General features: G+C 46.8%; 1 protein-coding gene across 1 annotated transcript in view; it reads right to left on the reverse strand.

Annotated features, from left to right (window-relative positions):
- The window catches only part of LOC144762276 (ATP-binding cassette sub-family C member 10-like), a 1,522,948-nt gene that overhangs the window by 1,007,522 nt on the left and 496,968 nt on the right, over positions 1-18,458 (reverse strand). Inside the window, exon 7 of the mRNA XM_078647417.1 lies at positions 192-335. Within this exon, the coding sequence (XP_078503543.1) occupies positions 192-335 (144 nt within the window). The remainder of the gene's footprint in view (positions 1-191; positions 336-18,458) is intronic.

Below are 18,458 nucleotides of genomic sequence, written 5' to 3' on the forward strand. Positions count from 1 at the left end.
CACACTACTGAACGCGCACTTTTAAGTGCATCAGCAGTGCACTGTGAATCGGAGCGTTTCACAGGCCTGTCACAGATAAGAAATGCTATCAAAACGAAATCCTACAAAACAATATACTACTGGCCGGCAGCAATTCATACCCGGACGGGCTGCTAGTGGGATATAAAGCATGCAATATAGAGAGTGTATACCATCCATACTTAATCCTAATGTCTCCAAGGCATTGTTTTCCTCTTCTTTGGGTTCATCCAGGTCAACACCAGATTCCTTCAGCAGAGACCAGGAGAATCTGGCGTTTCGTACTTCTATGGCCAAGTCTGGATCTGACGAGGTAGCTGTGAAAGAATTCCACAAAAGATAAATAAAAAAAATTAGTCGGTATAAACGATGATTTTCAAATTACAATGTATCTCTTATTTAAGTCTGTCACCAAACGAAGGTGGCAGATCAAGCTCTAGGCATATTATACGTAGTTCTTCATCCTGATGAACAGAATGGCTAATATAATCAGCTAACTTAAATATCAGAGCAAAGTAACTGGAAAATAGCAGATTACAGCTAAATGTCTGAATGACAGAGCAACTTCTTTGGTACCCTCTGGCTATATTACAACTTTTCTGCCTTGTCAACATTATTATATTATGAAGGAAAGTCATGTCCACAAAAAAATTATCTGCGCTAGCCCTTTAAACTTAAAACCAATTTTAGTTATGAGTTGCTGTGACATTAATGTTGTATGGTTATGGTAGGACTCACTACACTTAGGTGAGACATTTTAGGACAGGCCTCAATTGTATTTGGTAATTAGTGGTTTTGAAGTACATGTGAAGACTAGAGTCCTTGGACTCATAAATGCATGCTGTACAATGACCTCTCACTCCAATTAGTGATTGTTGTTTTCCCACACAGGAGTAAACCAAAGCAGCAAGTATACCATACTGTGTAGGCGACAGTCCAACACTCTTAATCTGAATCCACATCGAGAATAGTCATACTTTCTACTACATCCGTGGTGAGGTCCCTAATGGGAGACCAAGTGTTTGTATCACTTATGGGTATGTCCTGTCAGTACATTAGAGATGTGTGCTACTGCTCTCCATCAGACGTTTTGCTCTGGCCCCCCTCATAGCTGTTGTACTTAGAACATACAGATAGAGTCAGGACTGTGACCAGGAAGACTTGGAATCTGAGTAATGAAGATTAGTTACAAATACTCAGGCCATTAATGCTTATCATTTACAAACGTTTGCCCTGATAGAGAACAACCAATATATGCAAACACGTGCACCCATTTATCTGGACTTCTTCAAGACTAGGCTCTGCATAGCTAACAGTTGCTAAAGCTGGAAAATACCCTAACATTTTAGGAATTACAGAACTTTGTTTGCCACAACATCCTTTGAGGCTAAGCAAGATTTTGGCAAAGTTACATGGTGATTGGTTGAAGCTCAGGGTCATACAGTAGTGAGGGGTTTGACACATGCATTCTTCTGTAACTGTGTTTTTGTTTGTCTAACTGGACCATCAACTCATTACAAAAATCTGTGCTGCACCACTTTCATTTCTCATCATATATTCTTTTACATATTTGAGATGTTCAGTGAGTACCTCGGAATTTGGAGATGCCACCACTTATGGCTCACTCAGATAGCTCTCAGTACCAGCCATAAAGCATTTGTTGCACCCCCCTCGCCCCCCCCGGATCACTGAATAACAGAACTTTCACATCTTCTATATAGTCTTCTTAGAGGTACTGAAAATTCATCATGGAACTACCCCTGTGTTTTCATGTTGCATGATTATGATTCTGAAAATGCTTATACGACCATCTTACACCTCTTCTAACAGAGAAAACTCCTAAAAAAGAACTAAATCATGGTCTCTACCACTGGGCCTTGTCCTGTCTGAATCTGGTGTCATGCCAGAAGCACTTGTGGTGACTGCCCCAGCCTGTCACTGGTGCTGTGGCACAGCATAGGAGTGCACATGCTCTCCAGCAGCAGTGGCTGCTGTGCACTTCAGTATGTGTTGCAAAAGCCACTCATCAATCAGTAGATTCAGAAAACAGGAAAGGTAGAGTCAGGAGACATGGTGACTGCCAAGCGCTGTTTTGATGCCAACGTCTCATAAACCCTCATCATAGACAGGGCTTTCATGACCACAGATAATTCCTGCCTCTTTATATTGCTGGATCTCTCAGCTGCCTTCAACATAGTCGACCGTCCCACCCTCATCTACATCCTAGAGTCTCAAAAGGGGTTCACTGGCAATCTCCTTCACTCCTAACTTTACAACAAACACCAGTGTGTTCACATGGGCACCCCATATACCACAAGACCTGCATAGTATCTCCAGGGTGCATATTGTCCCTCGTCATCTCCATCATCCACATGGAGCCTCTTGGAGCTCCACTCACAGAAAACAGCATCTGAGTTCACCAATATGCTAATAATATACAACTATACTTGAACGTCTCCTGTGCTTCAGACATCCAACGCCTCAATCACAGCCTACACATCACTCAGACCTGGATGTACAGCACCTACCTTAAGTTCAACCCAACCAAGACAGAATTCCTGTTATGTGCCGAAACAACAAGAAAGAATCATACAATTTCAATTTCAACTTTATTTGATCATTCTTAGGTATGGTCATAAAAGTACAGAAATAACAATACATTTAAAAGGGAAACACAATTCTCATAAATAAAATATGGTAACCATTTAATCTAAATTCTTATTGAAAGAAGTTAAAAATCTTACAAAGTTTAAGTTTATAAGTACTAAAATCTGCCATATCAAATAGAAGTTAAAAAGCAGAATATATATAGTTAAATAAATTTACCTAAAAAGTTTTATAATCCAAGATCTTCCACCTTTTTCTACAAGCCCATAGAAATGAGGCTAGGGAGAAGCACACTAGATGGTCTGGTAATGATTTTAAAAAGAATAGTGCAACCCTACATTGGACAAAATTATGGCTCTTTAAAATATGTACAATGTACGTTTTCCTTTCTTTACAATAGTGACCACAAAAGAACAGTATATGAAGATCTGTTTGGGCAGAGTACTTGTCACAAGGACAGTTAATCTACTCCAAATGGTTATAAGTTTTCAATGGGAACCCCAGCATCAGTAGGATCAAATTGAACCAAAATAAGAGTAATATACATTTGTGGTGTGGTATTGTAACCTCCTCTAGGTAGGAGAATATACCTGCCCAAGTAGATAAATGTGGTTGATAAACCAGAGTAGACTTCTTCCTGTGGTTGTTCTCCCTACAAATCTACTGGGCTTTCAGCATAAAAGTGTCGACCAGTCTTTGCTTGGACATTAACCTACAAGACATCGGGTCTGTAAACAATACTTTCATACCTAACTCCATCAATTCTCACTCGACATACTTAATCCATCTGACTCGCTTATAATTGTCGAGGCTCAGGCAATCGTTTATTATACTCTGAATTAAAGGGAGAGTTTTCCTTCGCCAAATTGAAAACAACAGGAGCAAAGGAGCCAATCTAATTGAATCCGTAATATAGGTTAGGCTCAACTCAGTGTGGAGTATAAAATTAGATTGGGGAAGGGAGACCAAGGATTTAAAAAATGTATCTTCAATGATTTGGAGTTGTTCGAGGTGTGTCAGACCCCAGACACCAGCTCCATATGTGGCCGCAGATTTCATTTTAGCGTTATAAATCTTAACAGTGGCCAAAGGTTTCCTGCCTATCTTGGAGGTAAATGCTTTTAATGCTCCCAGACTCCTTTCCATTCACATGGCCCTTGCATCAATTAGTCTAGACCACGTTTGATTCTTATCACGAAGCACCCCAAGATAGGGGAACAACTCCACCACCTCAATTTTCCCTGATTCTGTGTGTAGGTGTGATAGTTTTCCTCGAACACCCCCTTGGCAATAATTACAAATGATTTTGACTGGTTAACCTTCATGTCAAGGGAATCCATGAAGGGGGCATAAGTGGTGATTAGGCGACGCAGCCCTATCCCTGCTTTGGCGATAAGGACTGCATTGTCTGCATAGGCCAGAATTGGGAACTGGATAGACTCTGACACGGGGTGATCAGGGGTTACACCCAGAAGGGCGTTTCCCATGACTTTCGTATAGATGGAAACCAAGAACGGCGCAAGGACACAGCCCTGTCCTACCCCCCTTAAGATCTTAAAAAGACAGGTACATTCCCCGTTTTTCTCGACTGATGACTCCGAGTACAATTGCCGGATAAAGTCAATTATTTGAGGGTTGATCCCATCATCTTCTATGATATACCAGAGCTTTGGGTGGGAAATACAGTCAAATGCTGCTGAAAGGTCCATAAAGGCAAGATAGATTTTCCCACACTTAGCCCTTGTATATTTTTCAATGATCAGTGAAAGATTTTGTCCACCCTAAGCGTGGAAGGGTATACTCAGATGTGAGTCCCTTGCTCATTGCACCATCAGGATTCAAGCAAGCCGGGCCGAAGACGGCTGAAATGCCAGAAACCGGTCCCCGGAAGCTTGTTTCCTTCCCAGTGTAAGAATTGGCTTTTGTAGTCTGGTCTGCCCTGTTACCATGATGCACTGGGCCAGGGACAGACTAATTTGCATACAGCCAGGTTCTGAAACTGGGATGGTGCAATGAGCTAAAAAAACAGTGTTGGATCTAGCCCTGATCTCTTGACTGGGTGAGAGTATTCTGATTAATTCAGAGACTCTGTCCATCACCACCCCTTGTTGTAAATAATTTTGTCCACCCTAAGCGTGGAAGGGTATACTCAGATGTGAGTCCCTTGCTCATTGCACCATCAGGATTCAAGCAAGCCGGGCCAAAGACGGCTGAACTGCCAGAAACCGGTCCCCGGAAGCTTGTTTCCTTCCCAGTGTAAGAATTGGCTTTTGTAGTCTGGTCTGCCCTGTTCCCATGATGCACTGGGCCAGGGACAGACTAATTTGCATACAGCCAGGTTCTGAAACTGGGATGGTGCAATGAGCTAAAAAAAACGGTGTTGGATCTAGCCCTGATCTCTTGACTGGGTGAGAGTATTCTGCTTAATTCAGAGACTCTGTCCATCACCACCCCTTGTTGTAAATAATTTTGTCCACCCTAAGCGTGGAAGGGTATACTCAGATGTGAGTCCCTTGCTCATTGCACCATCAGGATTCAAGCAAGCCGGGCCGAAGACGGCTGAAATGCCAGAAACCGGTCCCCGGAAGCTTGTTTCCTTCCCAGTGTAAGAATTGGCTTTTGTAGTCTGGTCTGCCCTGTTCCCATGATGCACTGGGCCAGGGACAGACTAATTTGCATACAGCCAGGTTCTGAAACTGGGATGGTGCAATGAGCTAAAAAAACGGTGTTGGATCTAGCCCTGATCTCTTGACTGGGTGAGAGTATTCTGCTTAATTCAGAGACTCTGTCCATCACCACCCCTTGTTGTAAATAATTTTGTCCACCCTAAGCGTGGAAGGGTATACTCAGATGTGAGTCCCTTGCTCATTGCACCATCAGGATTCAAGCAAGCCGGGCCGAAGACGGCTGAAATGCCAGAAACCGGTCCCCGGAAGCTTGTTTCCTTCCCAGTGTAAGAATTGGCTTTTGTAGTCTGGTCTGCCCTGTTCCCATGATGCACTGGGCCAGGGACAGACTAGTTTGCATACAGCCAGGTTCTGAAACTGGGATGGTGCAATGAGCTAAAAAAACGGTGTTGGATCTAGCCCTGATCACTTGACTGGGTGAGGGTATTCTGCTTAATTCAGAGACTCTGTCCATCACCACCCCTTGTTGTAAATAATTTTGTCCACCCTAAGCGTGGAAGGGTATACTCAGATGTGAGTCCCTTGCTCATTGCACCATCAGGATTCAAGCAAGCCGGGCCGAAGACGGCTGAAATGCCAGAAACCGGTCCCCGGAAGCTTGTTTCCTTCCCAGTGTAAGAATTGGCTTTTGTAGTCTGGTCTGCCCTGTTCCCATGATGCACTGGGCCAGGGACAGACTAATTTGCATACATCCAGGTTCTGAAACTGGGATGGTGCAATGAGCTAAAAAAACGGTGTTGGATCTAGCCCTGATCTCTTGACTGGGTGAGAGTATTCTGCTTAATTCAGAGACTCTGTCCATCACCACCCCTTGTTGTAAATAACAGTGAAAGATTGAGGCATTGATCTACAGTTACCCTACCCTGTTGAAACCCATACCGAGCTTGCATTAATATATTCTTATAAACTGCCCAAGCTTCTAATCAGGCTAAAAGCCGACGGCCCATGAGTTACGCAGTAGTGTCTAAAAGGGAAATAGGCCTGTAGTTTTTAGGGCTACCCTTGTCCCCCTTTTTTTATAGATAGGAACTGTTATACTTGTGTTCCATAAAGGGGGGGGGGGTCTACTATTGCTATTTTGTTAAAAACATGGGTCAGTATTGGAACCCAAAGGTGATAGTTGTCCTGGAAGAGGTCTATCGTGACCCCATCCGGACCTGGGGCTCTTCCTGTATTGCATGACGTTAGGGCCCTCCTAACCTCAGTAAGCGAGAATGACAAGAATACCTTCCTATTATTCAGCGGGACAGATGGGCAATGGGCAGTGGGGTCAGCAGACGAGAAGATATTAGTAAAGTATTCTATCCACTCCTCTCTAACATATGTATCCAACGAAGGGTCCTTATGGGTCTTAAAATACGGTGAGTTGATTATGGCCCAAAACTCCCTACTATCTCCTGCTATAGTAGCTTGAGTAAGCCTTTCCCAAATTTCCTCCCTTAGTATGCTCTCCCTTTTTCTTCTAGCCAATTTAAACTGGGTACGCAGTAGGGCGATCTGGGTTTGATGGCGTGGCCGAGTTTTAAGAGCATTAGTAAGGGCTTTCTTGGCTTTGCTACAGGTGGTGACAACCATCCCTTTTGGGTAGGACTCTTTCCATTGCTTTTACGGGTAAGGGCTGCCTTTTTATATGCATCAAGAGATCAGTAAACGAGTGGACCCGTGTTGAGGGTGCTGTGGATAGGTCCAGACACCTTTTAATACAAGTTTGGGTGGTTTTTATTATTTCAGGGATAAATTCAAAACTATCAATTTGAGCCCATTTCAATTGATAACCGTTTTTTAGGCCAATACAGGGCGATCAACTACCATATGTGTGTCCTTCTCATTGGAATTCAAAATATTACCAGTTAAAATAGCGGGATCACTGAAACCTTTGAATTTAGCATCTGTACTACTAAAGCTGCCATCAACCATAGAAGAGACTAGTATAAAATCGATTGTTGACTCATAGGCCTCCTGGGAAAAGGTTTTCATAGAGGAGCCCACTAAATTACCCCCAATATTCATGATAGACAAATTTCTACTAGACAAGGTCCTGTTAACCCCTTCGACGCTCATGACGAGCTGGGCTCGTCATGAGGTAGCCTCCTCGCACGCTCATGACGAGCCCAGCTCGTCATGAATAATGGGTTTTTTAAAACATGAGCACAGGAGGGGAATTTCGCTAGCGCTCATGTGGTTAAGGCAATTACCGTAAATGCTATGAGCAAAAAGGGAGGCAGGATTACTTATCAAATCAACCAAACCGCATAGTTTGTTTTGATTATGTTTGCATGGATGGATGTTGAAGTCTCCCAATCAGATTATGGTAAACACCTCATCTTGGTTTTTGCATTTAGACATCTCCTCGATTCAATTACGGTATTAACCTCATTTACAACAATGTACATTTTTGGGCCAAAGTTATTATTGTAAAAGTTTATCAGAATACAAGTTCCCTTTTTGGAAATTCAAAAACAAGATGGAAGAAAGGGCTCCTGTCATCAAATTTCCTTATTTTTAATGATGTTGTATTAGGTATTAAAGTTAGTAGGCGCCCTTTCAATCGCCCGGCGGTTGATGGCAAAGCCATAGTTTGGAAAGAGCGGTACCCATTAATGAAAACATGTTCTGTAGCCCAGGTTTTCTGGAAGCAGATGATATCATTAGCCTGCCAAAGCGTTTACCAGTCTGCGTTATCCAACGTTTTGTAGATTCCCGGCACATTCCAAGAACTTATTTTAAATAGGTTATTGTTCTTTCCCTCAGGTTCATTCTGTCTGGGAGAAAGCGAGGAGGTAAAAGATAAGTGGTGCTCAGAGAGAGGCGCTTTGGATATTGATGGGGATAGTCAATCACAATAATCTAGGTCCGAGAGTGGGGCATACCTATTTGTTGTACAAATTCCTGGCCCTGCTACAGCCGTATCCCTCTCGGTTATATTTCTGACTATGCCATCCAATGGGTTCTTACTGAAATCTTGAAGGCAGGATGGGGAGCGATTGTAGAAACACACCAGTGGGAGACCCTTGGTCTGTGTGTCTTTTGGGGGCTGACTGTGTAGTTGGTTCAATACATATTTCAATGCATATGGGTTGTTAAAGTTAATCACCACACAGTCCCCCTCCAGCGATTTCCTCGATGGCCCCACCCAGGCTACCCCGTGCATGATCATTTGGTTTTTTAAAGAAGGGCCCCCTCTGGGCTTAATTTGGCGAGAGAGCCAGTGTAGTGGTTTGTCCAGTAGTTGGCCCGTAGATTCGTACTGACCTTCCCTCAGGATTGGAACATTCCACAAAACTAGTACAAGGGGAGAAGATGCAGGAGGGAGCTGAAGTGTCTGATGACCAGTGCCCGAGGGACCCTCATTAATAACCCCACTAAATTTGGCCTGGCCCAATGGATTGTGATCCCTTATGCTATGAACTGTTCATGGTGTTACTAGACAATGGTTGTGGGGGCCCAGGTGACCCAGGATTAACATTTCGGGTTGTGTCGGGGGTTGGTGAGGACATAGAGCCAGGAATAAGTGGATTTGTTCTTGTAGTAGTTTGGTGGTTCTCTATTATACACATCTCAGGGTGAATAGGTTTTTCAATCCCCCGGATAGCCCCCACTTCCTCAATGGTTTTGAGCCTCTCCTCAATTTGAGTTATTTTGAGGAAAAGTGGTTCCAAAAGTGTAGTGACTATAGTCTTGAATCTTTCCCAGGTGTCATTGTCAAGTGATCCCGGGGGTTGAGTTTGCGTAGGTATGGTGTTCCTGTTTAAAGTCTGGTTTGATTCAGCAACTTTAGTCCCTCCAGTCCCTCTAGATTTCACTGCCCAAGCTGGTTTCTGGGGTTATTGTTTTTGTGATCCCCCAGTTTTCCTTTTTTTTTTTTACCAGCGGTTCATTGTCATTCACAGGTTGATTTTTTGCAGCCTGTCCCCTCTTGGTAATATTAGGGCCCTTGGATGCCTCTACCAAGGGGGAAAGTGAAATTGGTACAGGGGGGCGGGGAAGCAATGGGCGATGTTTGGGTGATGGTTGGAGTTTCCCCGTCCCTAGCATACTGCCTAGGGAGCAACGCTTTTGAGAGATAAGAGATCCCAATAAAAGCCGTCATTCTGCCAACTGGATCTCATGATTAAGGACGGACTCCGCCCTGGTTGAGAAAGCGTCCAGTGTCCCTGTTGTTCCTTTCCCGATTTAATCAGTAATACCCTTCCTTTTAGCCATATTAGTGATCCCAACAAATGGCAGAGTTTAAATCAAGAGCGCCCAAAAACAGATAAAGGAACGGTACCTTGTGTAGAAAGAGTATCAGCACTCAGGAAGTCTCGGGTACTGGGACTTAGAGGAATGGCCCAGCCCAGCCTCTTCCAGGCTCCGACGGACGTGGGCGGGCTGGTTTTAAGAGCCTCTGGGCACTTTCCCTCTCGTGGTGTCGGTAGCGCCGCCAGGCGAGATGGTTTTATGGGGGCTAGAGTCCACTGGTGGCAGAACCGGGCAGTTAAGTCACTTTTCAAAATTTGCACATGGTGGGACAGGACAGCAGAGGCTGTGGGCACAGAAAAAGGAGCGAAAACAGGCGAAACCAGTGGATGCCTGTGGGTGAGTGAGGATCTACAGTCGGATGCAAGCTGCACCCGGTGCTACCAGGGCCGCCTCCGCTTCCAACTGGGGCACACTCTCCACAGCCTCCGTCTGACGGGCCGCACTCACTCACACACACACACAGAGTGTACATGCACCTTCCTTTCTAAGGCATCAGGGCTGCCCAAGCTTAGGCGGGATCGGGTTCAGAAACTGCTTGGTGGAGGGGCAGCTCCTGGTTCTCGGCACAAATGCGAAAGAACCGTAAAAACCTGGCTCATAGACATGCACCTTGATGGCTTCGAACAACACTAACCTTAACTGAAATCACACCGGACACCAACCTCATCCTCAAGGAACACACTGCCAAAAAACAAAGATAAACTGGTACAAGCTCTTTTTCTAAACAAAATGAAACCATTTCTTCCAGAAAACAAGTTTAAGCCCTCATACTCTTGCATCTGGATGGATTTCCATGGTCCTTCGGACTCCACACTCTTTACAAGGAATCCTACACACCACAGCACATCTAATCCATGGCCAGAACAAATATTTTCACATCATGATGGAACTCAACTGGTTCATCTAGGCAACCTGCACCATCTTCAAAATCAGCTGCATCATTTAGAAATCCATCGTGACCATCACCCCTGTTAATCTTGCAGACAAGTACACCATCTCTGGTGGATCTCGGCATACCCGCAGCTAGGACATGATTGGACTGGAGACTAAAACGTGTCAAAAAGGAAAAAACAAGGCAGAAGTATTTTATATACCTGCACCCAGGAACTAAAACAACACAAACTTACTCATAAGGACCTCCACAATGCTGCTCCAATTTTAGGAAAGAGTTTAAGATGAACCTCTTTAAATAACACTACATCAATGCAATCACAGTACACTTCTAGTCCCAGACCTAAGCAAACGCTCCATTCATTTGTTGAGTAGAATTTGCCTTTCACCCTGAAAATCACTCTGCTGCAGTTTGGCTAGGTTTGTGTTAGAGAAATAACAAATACATACATACCTGCTTACCCTACTTACAACTACCTCCGTTACCTGAAATATGTGTCAACTCCAGCTTCTACATCATGTTTTCTTTACTTGTGTGTGCTAAGGATAGGCATTGTTACACCATGATTTCTATATACCTACATGGTGCACACAGGGAATGTTAACTACATTTTCTCCAGCATGATCCTTCATATTTCTAGTTGGCATGTTAGATTGCATCACATGTCAAAGGCGTAAACACTCTTCTTATGCTGTAAAATATAAAAAGAGACCATATCTGTAGGCTTGGTAGAGCCTTCCATTGAGACACTTAATCCAATTGAGTACTGCCTCAGTGGCACTCAAGTACCCTTGTAATTGGAGGCGCTAGGGGGCGCACAGCGGAATGGCTGCCTGAGCTGCAGCTCCGCCGGGCGATCACACGCGATGTGATCCATTGACGCTGTAATCCCACCAACCCTCGTTTCACGACCCGCTATCTGTGTCGGAAGATGAGGGGCTTGAGCGGACCTGATAAATTGTGGTCTCCGTCCCCGTGTTGAGGAGAACGCCGAGATAGCTGCGGTGAGTGCCGGACTGCCTGACAAGATGGCCGGCGGCAGACAGCGGACCCTGTGCTCATGTGGTGACATCGGCGGAAGACTGCCTGGAGGACCCAGCGAGCACGGATCGGGGGTAAGCTCCTGCTGCCTGGTAAAGAGTGCATGATCTCCGCACCTGTCGCCCCTGCACAACGCAGACTGTGTCCTTCACCGTCCCGCCTGCATGCCTGACAAGATGGCGGCGCTTATTGCCGTAATGGCGGAAAATGCAGACTCGCGCCGGTGACCGCGAACTAGACTGTGTGGCGCTGCCTGGTCGGAGATTTAGCGGGGGCGGCGACTGGGAATAAATTTGCTGACCGATTGAGACTGGGAGCGGCCTGCCACCTGCGACCTGAGGCCAACCTACTGACTACCCAGGGGAGTGAATTCCGGAGCTGCCAGGGGGCATCAGGAGCAAGAACATATACGACTGTGACAGATTGAGGCGGTGCGGCCCCCCTGTGGACGCGGGCGTGTCCAGCCGCCTCGTTTCCTGAGGCTCCTGAGGTGGACTGACCACATACCACGCGTATCCTGCACGCCCTGGAGGGTGACCACTGGCGGTGACCGTGTCGTGTGGGAGGTGAAGGTCAGGTGCAACTGCTGGGCCCCACTGCCAAGACAACACGGCGACGACGGTCCGGATAACGAGGGCGTCTGGACCCACATTGCGGAAAGTACATTCACCGATCGCCACAATGGGTAAGCCGGATAAGCAGCAACCAAAACTTACCTTTGACAACAGGAAGGCGACAAAACCTGCGGAGGATATGGCGGAGGCCGGCGGCTCTTCAGACTCACCGTCAACTAATAACATAGAAAAGATTCTGATGGCAATTCAATCGAACCTGCAAGATATAAATGGTAAGCTTGACAATCTTACGTGCAGGATGGATGGCATGGCTGCTCGACAAGAAAAGCATGGAGAGCGACTGGATGAAGCGGAAACGAGAATATCGGCGGTTGAAGATGAAGCGCGAACGTCTACCACTAAATGCGCGGGAATGGAACGAATATTGGAGGTGATAAAAGCGAAGGAGGAAGATTTGGAAGCGCGCTCGAGGCGTAATAACGTGCGCATCACGGGCCTGCCAGAAACGACCAACACGGGGCGGATGGAGCATTACATCGAGGGCCTATGTAAGGATATCTTTGGTGCGGAGGCGCTGTCGCAGATCTTCATCGTCGAAAGAGCCCATCGGACATTGGGCCCCAAACCACCAACTGGTGCTACGCCTAGGCCGGTGGTGGCGCGGATCCTCAATTATCGAGACAGGGACACGATCCTCAGGCTGGCAAGGGAAAAGGGCAAGATCACCCATCAAGGCAACAGTCTGGAGTTTTACCCTGATCACACAGTCGCAGTACAACAGGCACGTAAGGAATACACAGCAGTAAAGGCTAAGCTAAGAGAGATGAACATTGGCTATTCCATGCTATATCCTGCCCGACTCCGAGTGGTGTGGAAGGAGAAGGCGACAATACTGGCGACGCCCAAAGTGGCCCTTGAATTTGTTAAGAAGATACAGCGGGAGGCCAGGTCGGAGTCCCAGAACGATCGGAACGAAGACTTGGAATGATAATAATAGTGGTGATTCACGTGGTACGGAGGTGAGTGTTGCTGTGCAGTTGACTACAATGGGCTGCTACATGACCATCTCCGGCTATACTGAACGGCACTGGCTGATACAAGTCTCCTAGAGGTGAGAGGTTGGCGCATTGATTCGACATTGGGCATAGAAGGGGAGGGGAGGGGAGGGGTGGGGATGACGAGGGCCGTAATGCACTCCTGGCCTGAACTGTAACAGATATCCATGTATGGCCCTTGCTGCTGTACACTCCCCGCCGGATCACTACTCACGCAGCCACGTTAGACTGTCACTATGGCTGCTTCTAGGTGCGGTGGATCAGGACCTCTCCACGTGGGTGTGCTCTTAGACCCGCTGAACTGAAGCGCGGTGGTGAAGAAGGAGACGGCCATTTGAACACTGAGGTACATATCGGGTAGTGCTGTGGAGACTGGCAAAGGAGGGATCATCCATGCCCGCCGCTGCTATCCGAATAGAGTGTGTCAGAGGGTGGCCGGGTGCAAGACAGACTGATGACGGGTTGATCTGCGACTAGTTTCAAACACATACGGCTGATTAATGTGAGGGGAGGTTGCATCTCCTATATGACTGCGCTACTGCTTGAACTCATGTGAGGAGTAGTGTTGGGGAAGTGGGGTCTGTGGATTAATGGACACATATATCACAAACATGTTTAAGTTTTACTAGTATCGCCTGCACCCGTCCGTCGGGTGTAGAGATGTGCTCCTGGCGGTCCTCCATGAGGGTAGTACCCACTACAAGTTCTTAGTGTGAGCACTGAGTTGAAGGTTATGTGGTTGCGGGAATTGTGCTCTGAAGGGGTATGGCTTCGGCAGGTTGGGGATGCTGGAGTGGGTGGGACTTGGGGTGGGGGGATGTTTGACTGTTTACCAAGACCGAAGACTTTACAAATGTACACATTATTGGATTCTACACGGCGAGTGAATGTCATGGCGACGTATGATCACAGTGCTGGGTGGGGACGGGATCCGGGCATGACCCTTGTGTGTGATGGTATGAGTGGTATTGCATTATTTATGAACACCAGGTTCTGGACGTGAACGCAGAGTTGGCCTGAACGTTCTTACTTGGAACATACGCGGATTCTCACGCCCTCAGAAAATTAGACAGGTATTCGCTAGTCTTACTAGATGGAACATTGATATAGCATTCCTGCAGGAATCACACCTCGCACCGCACACTCACGCCACATTGGGGTTGAGATGGGCGGGGAGGTCCTACAGGGCATCATACTCATCTTACTCCCGGGGGGTGCTCATATTGATTAAGAAAGGGATCGAATTTGAGGAAAAGCATGTAACGCAGGACCCGGCTGGCAGGTATGTGCTGGTGTCAGGTACACTGAGAGGACAACATATAACACTCCTTAATGTATATGGCCCGAATACTGATGCGCCGGAATTTTATCGAGAAGTGTGGGGACACATGCAGAAACACACTGCCACACACATGTTATGCGGGGGGGACTGGAACGTGACATTACGGGACGGGCTGGATCGCTCATCACAATCAGTGGAACAACACAAACAATCTAGGCTCATGATGGGTCACATGATGGAGGATCTGGCCTTAGCAGATCTCTGGCGATTACAACACAATGACGCACCTGGCGCTACACACATCACTGCATCTCACAATAGCTGGTCCAGGCTGGACTACTGGCTGGGTTCCAAAGACATGGCACTGTGGGTTCGCACGTTGCAAGTACTGCCGCGTACATTGTCAGACCACAACCCGGTACTGTTGCAATTGGACATTCCACATTATGAACTCCCCCCTTTTCAATGGCGTTTTAATTCCCAAGCCCTCACAGACCCAATATATGTTGACACCTTGACTAACGCGATCAAAGACTACTTCGCTGTTAACTCTCAGACTACTGAGGACCCATGTCTCCTCTGGGAAGCCTTTAAGGCCACGATTAGAGGGGTCTGCATTAGCACTACTATTGGAGTACTCAAGGACATTAGGGGTCAGATTCGCCGCTGCGAAAGTCAAATGAGGGACTTGGAACTACAATACGAAACAACGCAGGACATCTTATTGTTACCCAAGTTGCGCGACTTAAACACCGAACATACTGATTTTTTAACATCAGAAATTAAGTACTTAGATCGCAAGCAAACGGCTAGAGCCTTTGGAGAAGGGGGTAGACCAGGAAGTGTACTGGCACGGAAAATATGTGAGGGTCGGGGACAGACAGCGATACTACGAGTTAAATCTAGGGAGGGGGTATTACAAACACAGTCCTCTGACATATTGAAATGTTTTGTGGACTCCTATAGCACTCTATATCAATCTCAATCAACAGCGGCCGAGGAAGAAACATATGATTACTTGCATGATGTGGCAATTGGCTGGCTGTCGGACGCCCATAGAGAATATTTAGCGCGGCCAATTACGGTGGGAGAGGTCACCGAGGTGATCGCTTCACTCCCAAACGGAAAAGCACCGGGCCCTGATGGGTACACGTCCGAATTTTATAAGAAATTTGTAGATGTCATCGCCCCCTATCTGGTGGACATGTATGGTACATCATTTGAGAAATCACTGCTCCCCCCCACACTACGGGAAGCCATGGTCATTGCACTCCTAAAACCATCCAAGGATCCGGAGCACTGTGATTCCTACAGACCCCTGTCCCTGATCAACGTAGACTCGAAGATAATAGCTAAACTGTTGGCTGTCAGGCTGTCCCCTTTGTTGACTCTACTGGTTCTTCCGGACCAAGCGGGGTTTGTACCCACTAGGTCAACCTCGCATAATACCAGATCCCTATTTGCATTGGCACACTACCTGAAGCCTTCGGTTAGGGCGGTGGCTGTGATGCTTGACGCTGCGAAAGCGTTTGATTCTATTGAATGGCGTTATATGCTAGCTGTCCTAAATAGGATGGGTTTCCCGAAAAGATTTGTCCAGTGGATCTCCTTGCTATATACTCAACCATGTGCAAGAATCCGGGTCAATGGCTATGTATCGGCTCCATTTGATATTGGGCGAGGAACAAGGCAGGGCTGCCCCCTGTCACCCCTGCTCTTTGCGCTGGCGTTGGAGCCACTAGCGTGCATAGTGCGACAAAATTACAAGGAATCGGCGTTACAATTTGTGGCTAGGCCACTACACATATCGCTCTACGCAGACGATATGCTACTGTACGTGCGCGATCCGGAAGTACATCTAAACCCGCTACTCAGGGAGTACATCCGTTTTGGAGGACACTCGGGATTAGCGATTAATTGGTCCAAATCCTCAATCATACCTCTCACGGACGCCACAGTTCCCTTTGAGGTTGATTTCCCGCTAGAGTGGCAGCAGGATCCGATTCGCTATCTGGGGGTCATGTTTCACAGAGATCCGGACGAAGTCATGCGAGCTAACTATGGGGTGGTACTTTCCAAACTGGACGAGAAGGTCCGTCGGTGGATCCACTTACCTCTATCGCTTGCTGATCGAATAGCGATCGTCAAAATGAACGTTTTACCCAAGTTACTGTATCTTTTTAATAACATACCCATCCCGCCAACACGAGAGGTCTTCCGCCATATAAAGTCACTGGTACTAACCCTGATATGGGCGGGTAAACAAGCTCGTATCGATTTACAGACACTGACGCTCCCGATTGCCAAGGGCGGATTCGGGGTGCCTGATTTCCTACTATATTACCTATGTGCCCAGGCACAGTATGCAGCATACTGGTACCACGAAGTCCCCTATCTTACTCACGCGGCTGTTGAGGAGGGAGATGCCCACCCTATCCCCCTATCCGCGATATTGTCGCACACCAGACCACCGCTGCATGCGAAGGATATCAACACTGTCGACACCACGATTAAAGCGTGGAATAAGCTAGGGCAGTTGGCACGCAAAACCCCGTTATATGCACCGGACATGCCATTGCAGTATCATCAGGCGCTGTCAGTCACTGGCGAGAGGGTGGGGATGTCCTTGCTGACTAGAGCTGGCATTGACAAGATGGGTGACGTATTTCAGGAAGGCACATTTCAGGACATAGACCGATTGAGTTATATCCAAAACCAGACTCCTATGTTTAGATTCACATATTATAGATTAACGAGGGCATTGAGGGAGCACTACCCGTCCTTCCCTGCGGAACCGGAAAGCCTGGCACCCCTGCAGATGCTGATCACTACAAGAGACTTGTCACACTTGGTGTCCAGACTGTACACAGCTGCACAATCAGAAATAGCAGGCCACACACTTAAGGCTAAGGAGCGGTGGGATGCGCTGCTAGATACTCCACTAACAGATGAGGAATGGCACAGCTCCTGCGCACTGACACAGATACTGACACCAAATGGGAATCTGAGAATTATTCATTTCAAATTCATTCATCAGGCCTACTACACGCCGACGAAACTGCGTAAATTTGGACTGCAAGAGGAAGACAAATGCAAGCGTTGTGGCAGGGAGGGTGCGGATTTTGTGCATCTAGCCTGGTCTTGCGAGAGAGTAGCGGAATACTGGGAAGAGATTACTGCCAAACTCACGACCATGTTAGAGGATGAGGTACAGTGCACGCCACAGGTCTGTTTGCTAGGTATTATACCCCAATTCAGAGCGCTAAAGCGCAAATTCTGTGCAATCGCCCTGTTATTAGCGAAAAGACAGGTGGCGCAATGTTGGCACAGCCGTAGGGTACCGACTACAAAGGTGTGGCTGCATGACATGTCCATCTGCCGAGATAAGCTGCAAACGTATGAGGAGGAATTACCAGTGCACTCGAGACCAAAGGATATATGGTGTTTCTTATCAGAATACCTAACCTCACTGCAGGGAGATGAGGAGGATTAGATTGTCCTACAGGCTACGCTGATGTGTGTGATGCTGGGGAGAGAGTCGGGGGGGGTCTGGGGGTTGCGCTGAGGGAATGCTGGACTACTGTTCCACTTTCTGTATAGGTCGTGTATGAGGTAAATGCAAGGTCTTAAGTTGGGGTATGTTTACCGTTACTTTGTTCTGTAATGACAAAATGTAAGACTCATACTGACTGTTTGCCGAGAGTCCTACGGAGGGCATACAAGGCGGCTCGGCCTGAAATTTCCGCACTGCATTACATGGCTGAATTATTGCTTTTTGGATAAACATCATCAATAGCGGGCCGGCCTCAGGGTTGTAGGCTCAGGCTGTGTAATTTGCTATCTGTGAATAAAGGTCTTACAAAAAAAAAAAAAAAAATAAGTACCCTTGTAATTCTAATTAAACAAATTGCAAACCAAGCTTACCTGGTATGTTCCTATCAGATATTTCCACCGCAGGGAGGATGCTCGAGTGTGGCCTGTCTTACCTCTCTCCCTGACTGGTAGATCAGCAATCTTTAAAATGGTGCCGTGCTTCCTATACCAGCTACAAGACTTCCT

Source organism: Lissotriton helveticus, chromosome 6 (assembly GCF_964261635.1).
Source record: "Lissotriton helveticus chromosome 6, aLisHel1.1, whole genome shotgun sequence".
Classification (NCBI taxonomy): Eukaryota; Metazoa; Chordata; class Amphibia; order Caudata; family Salamandridae; genus Lissotriton; species Lissotriton helveticus.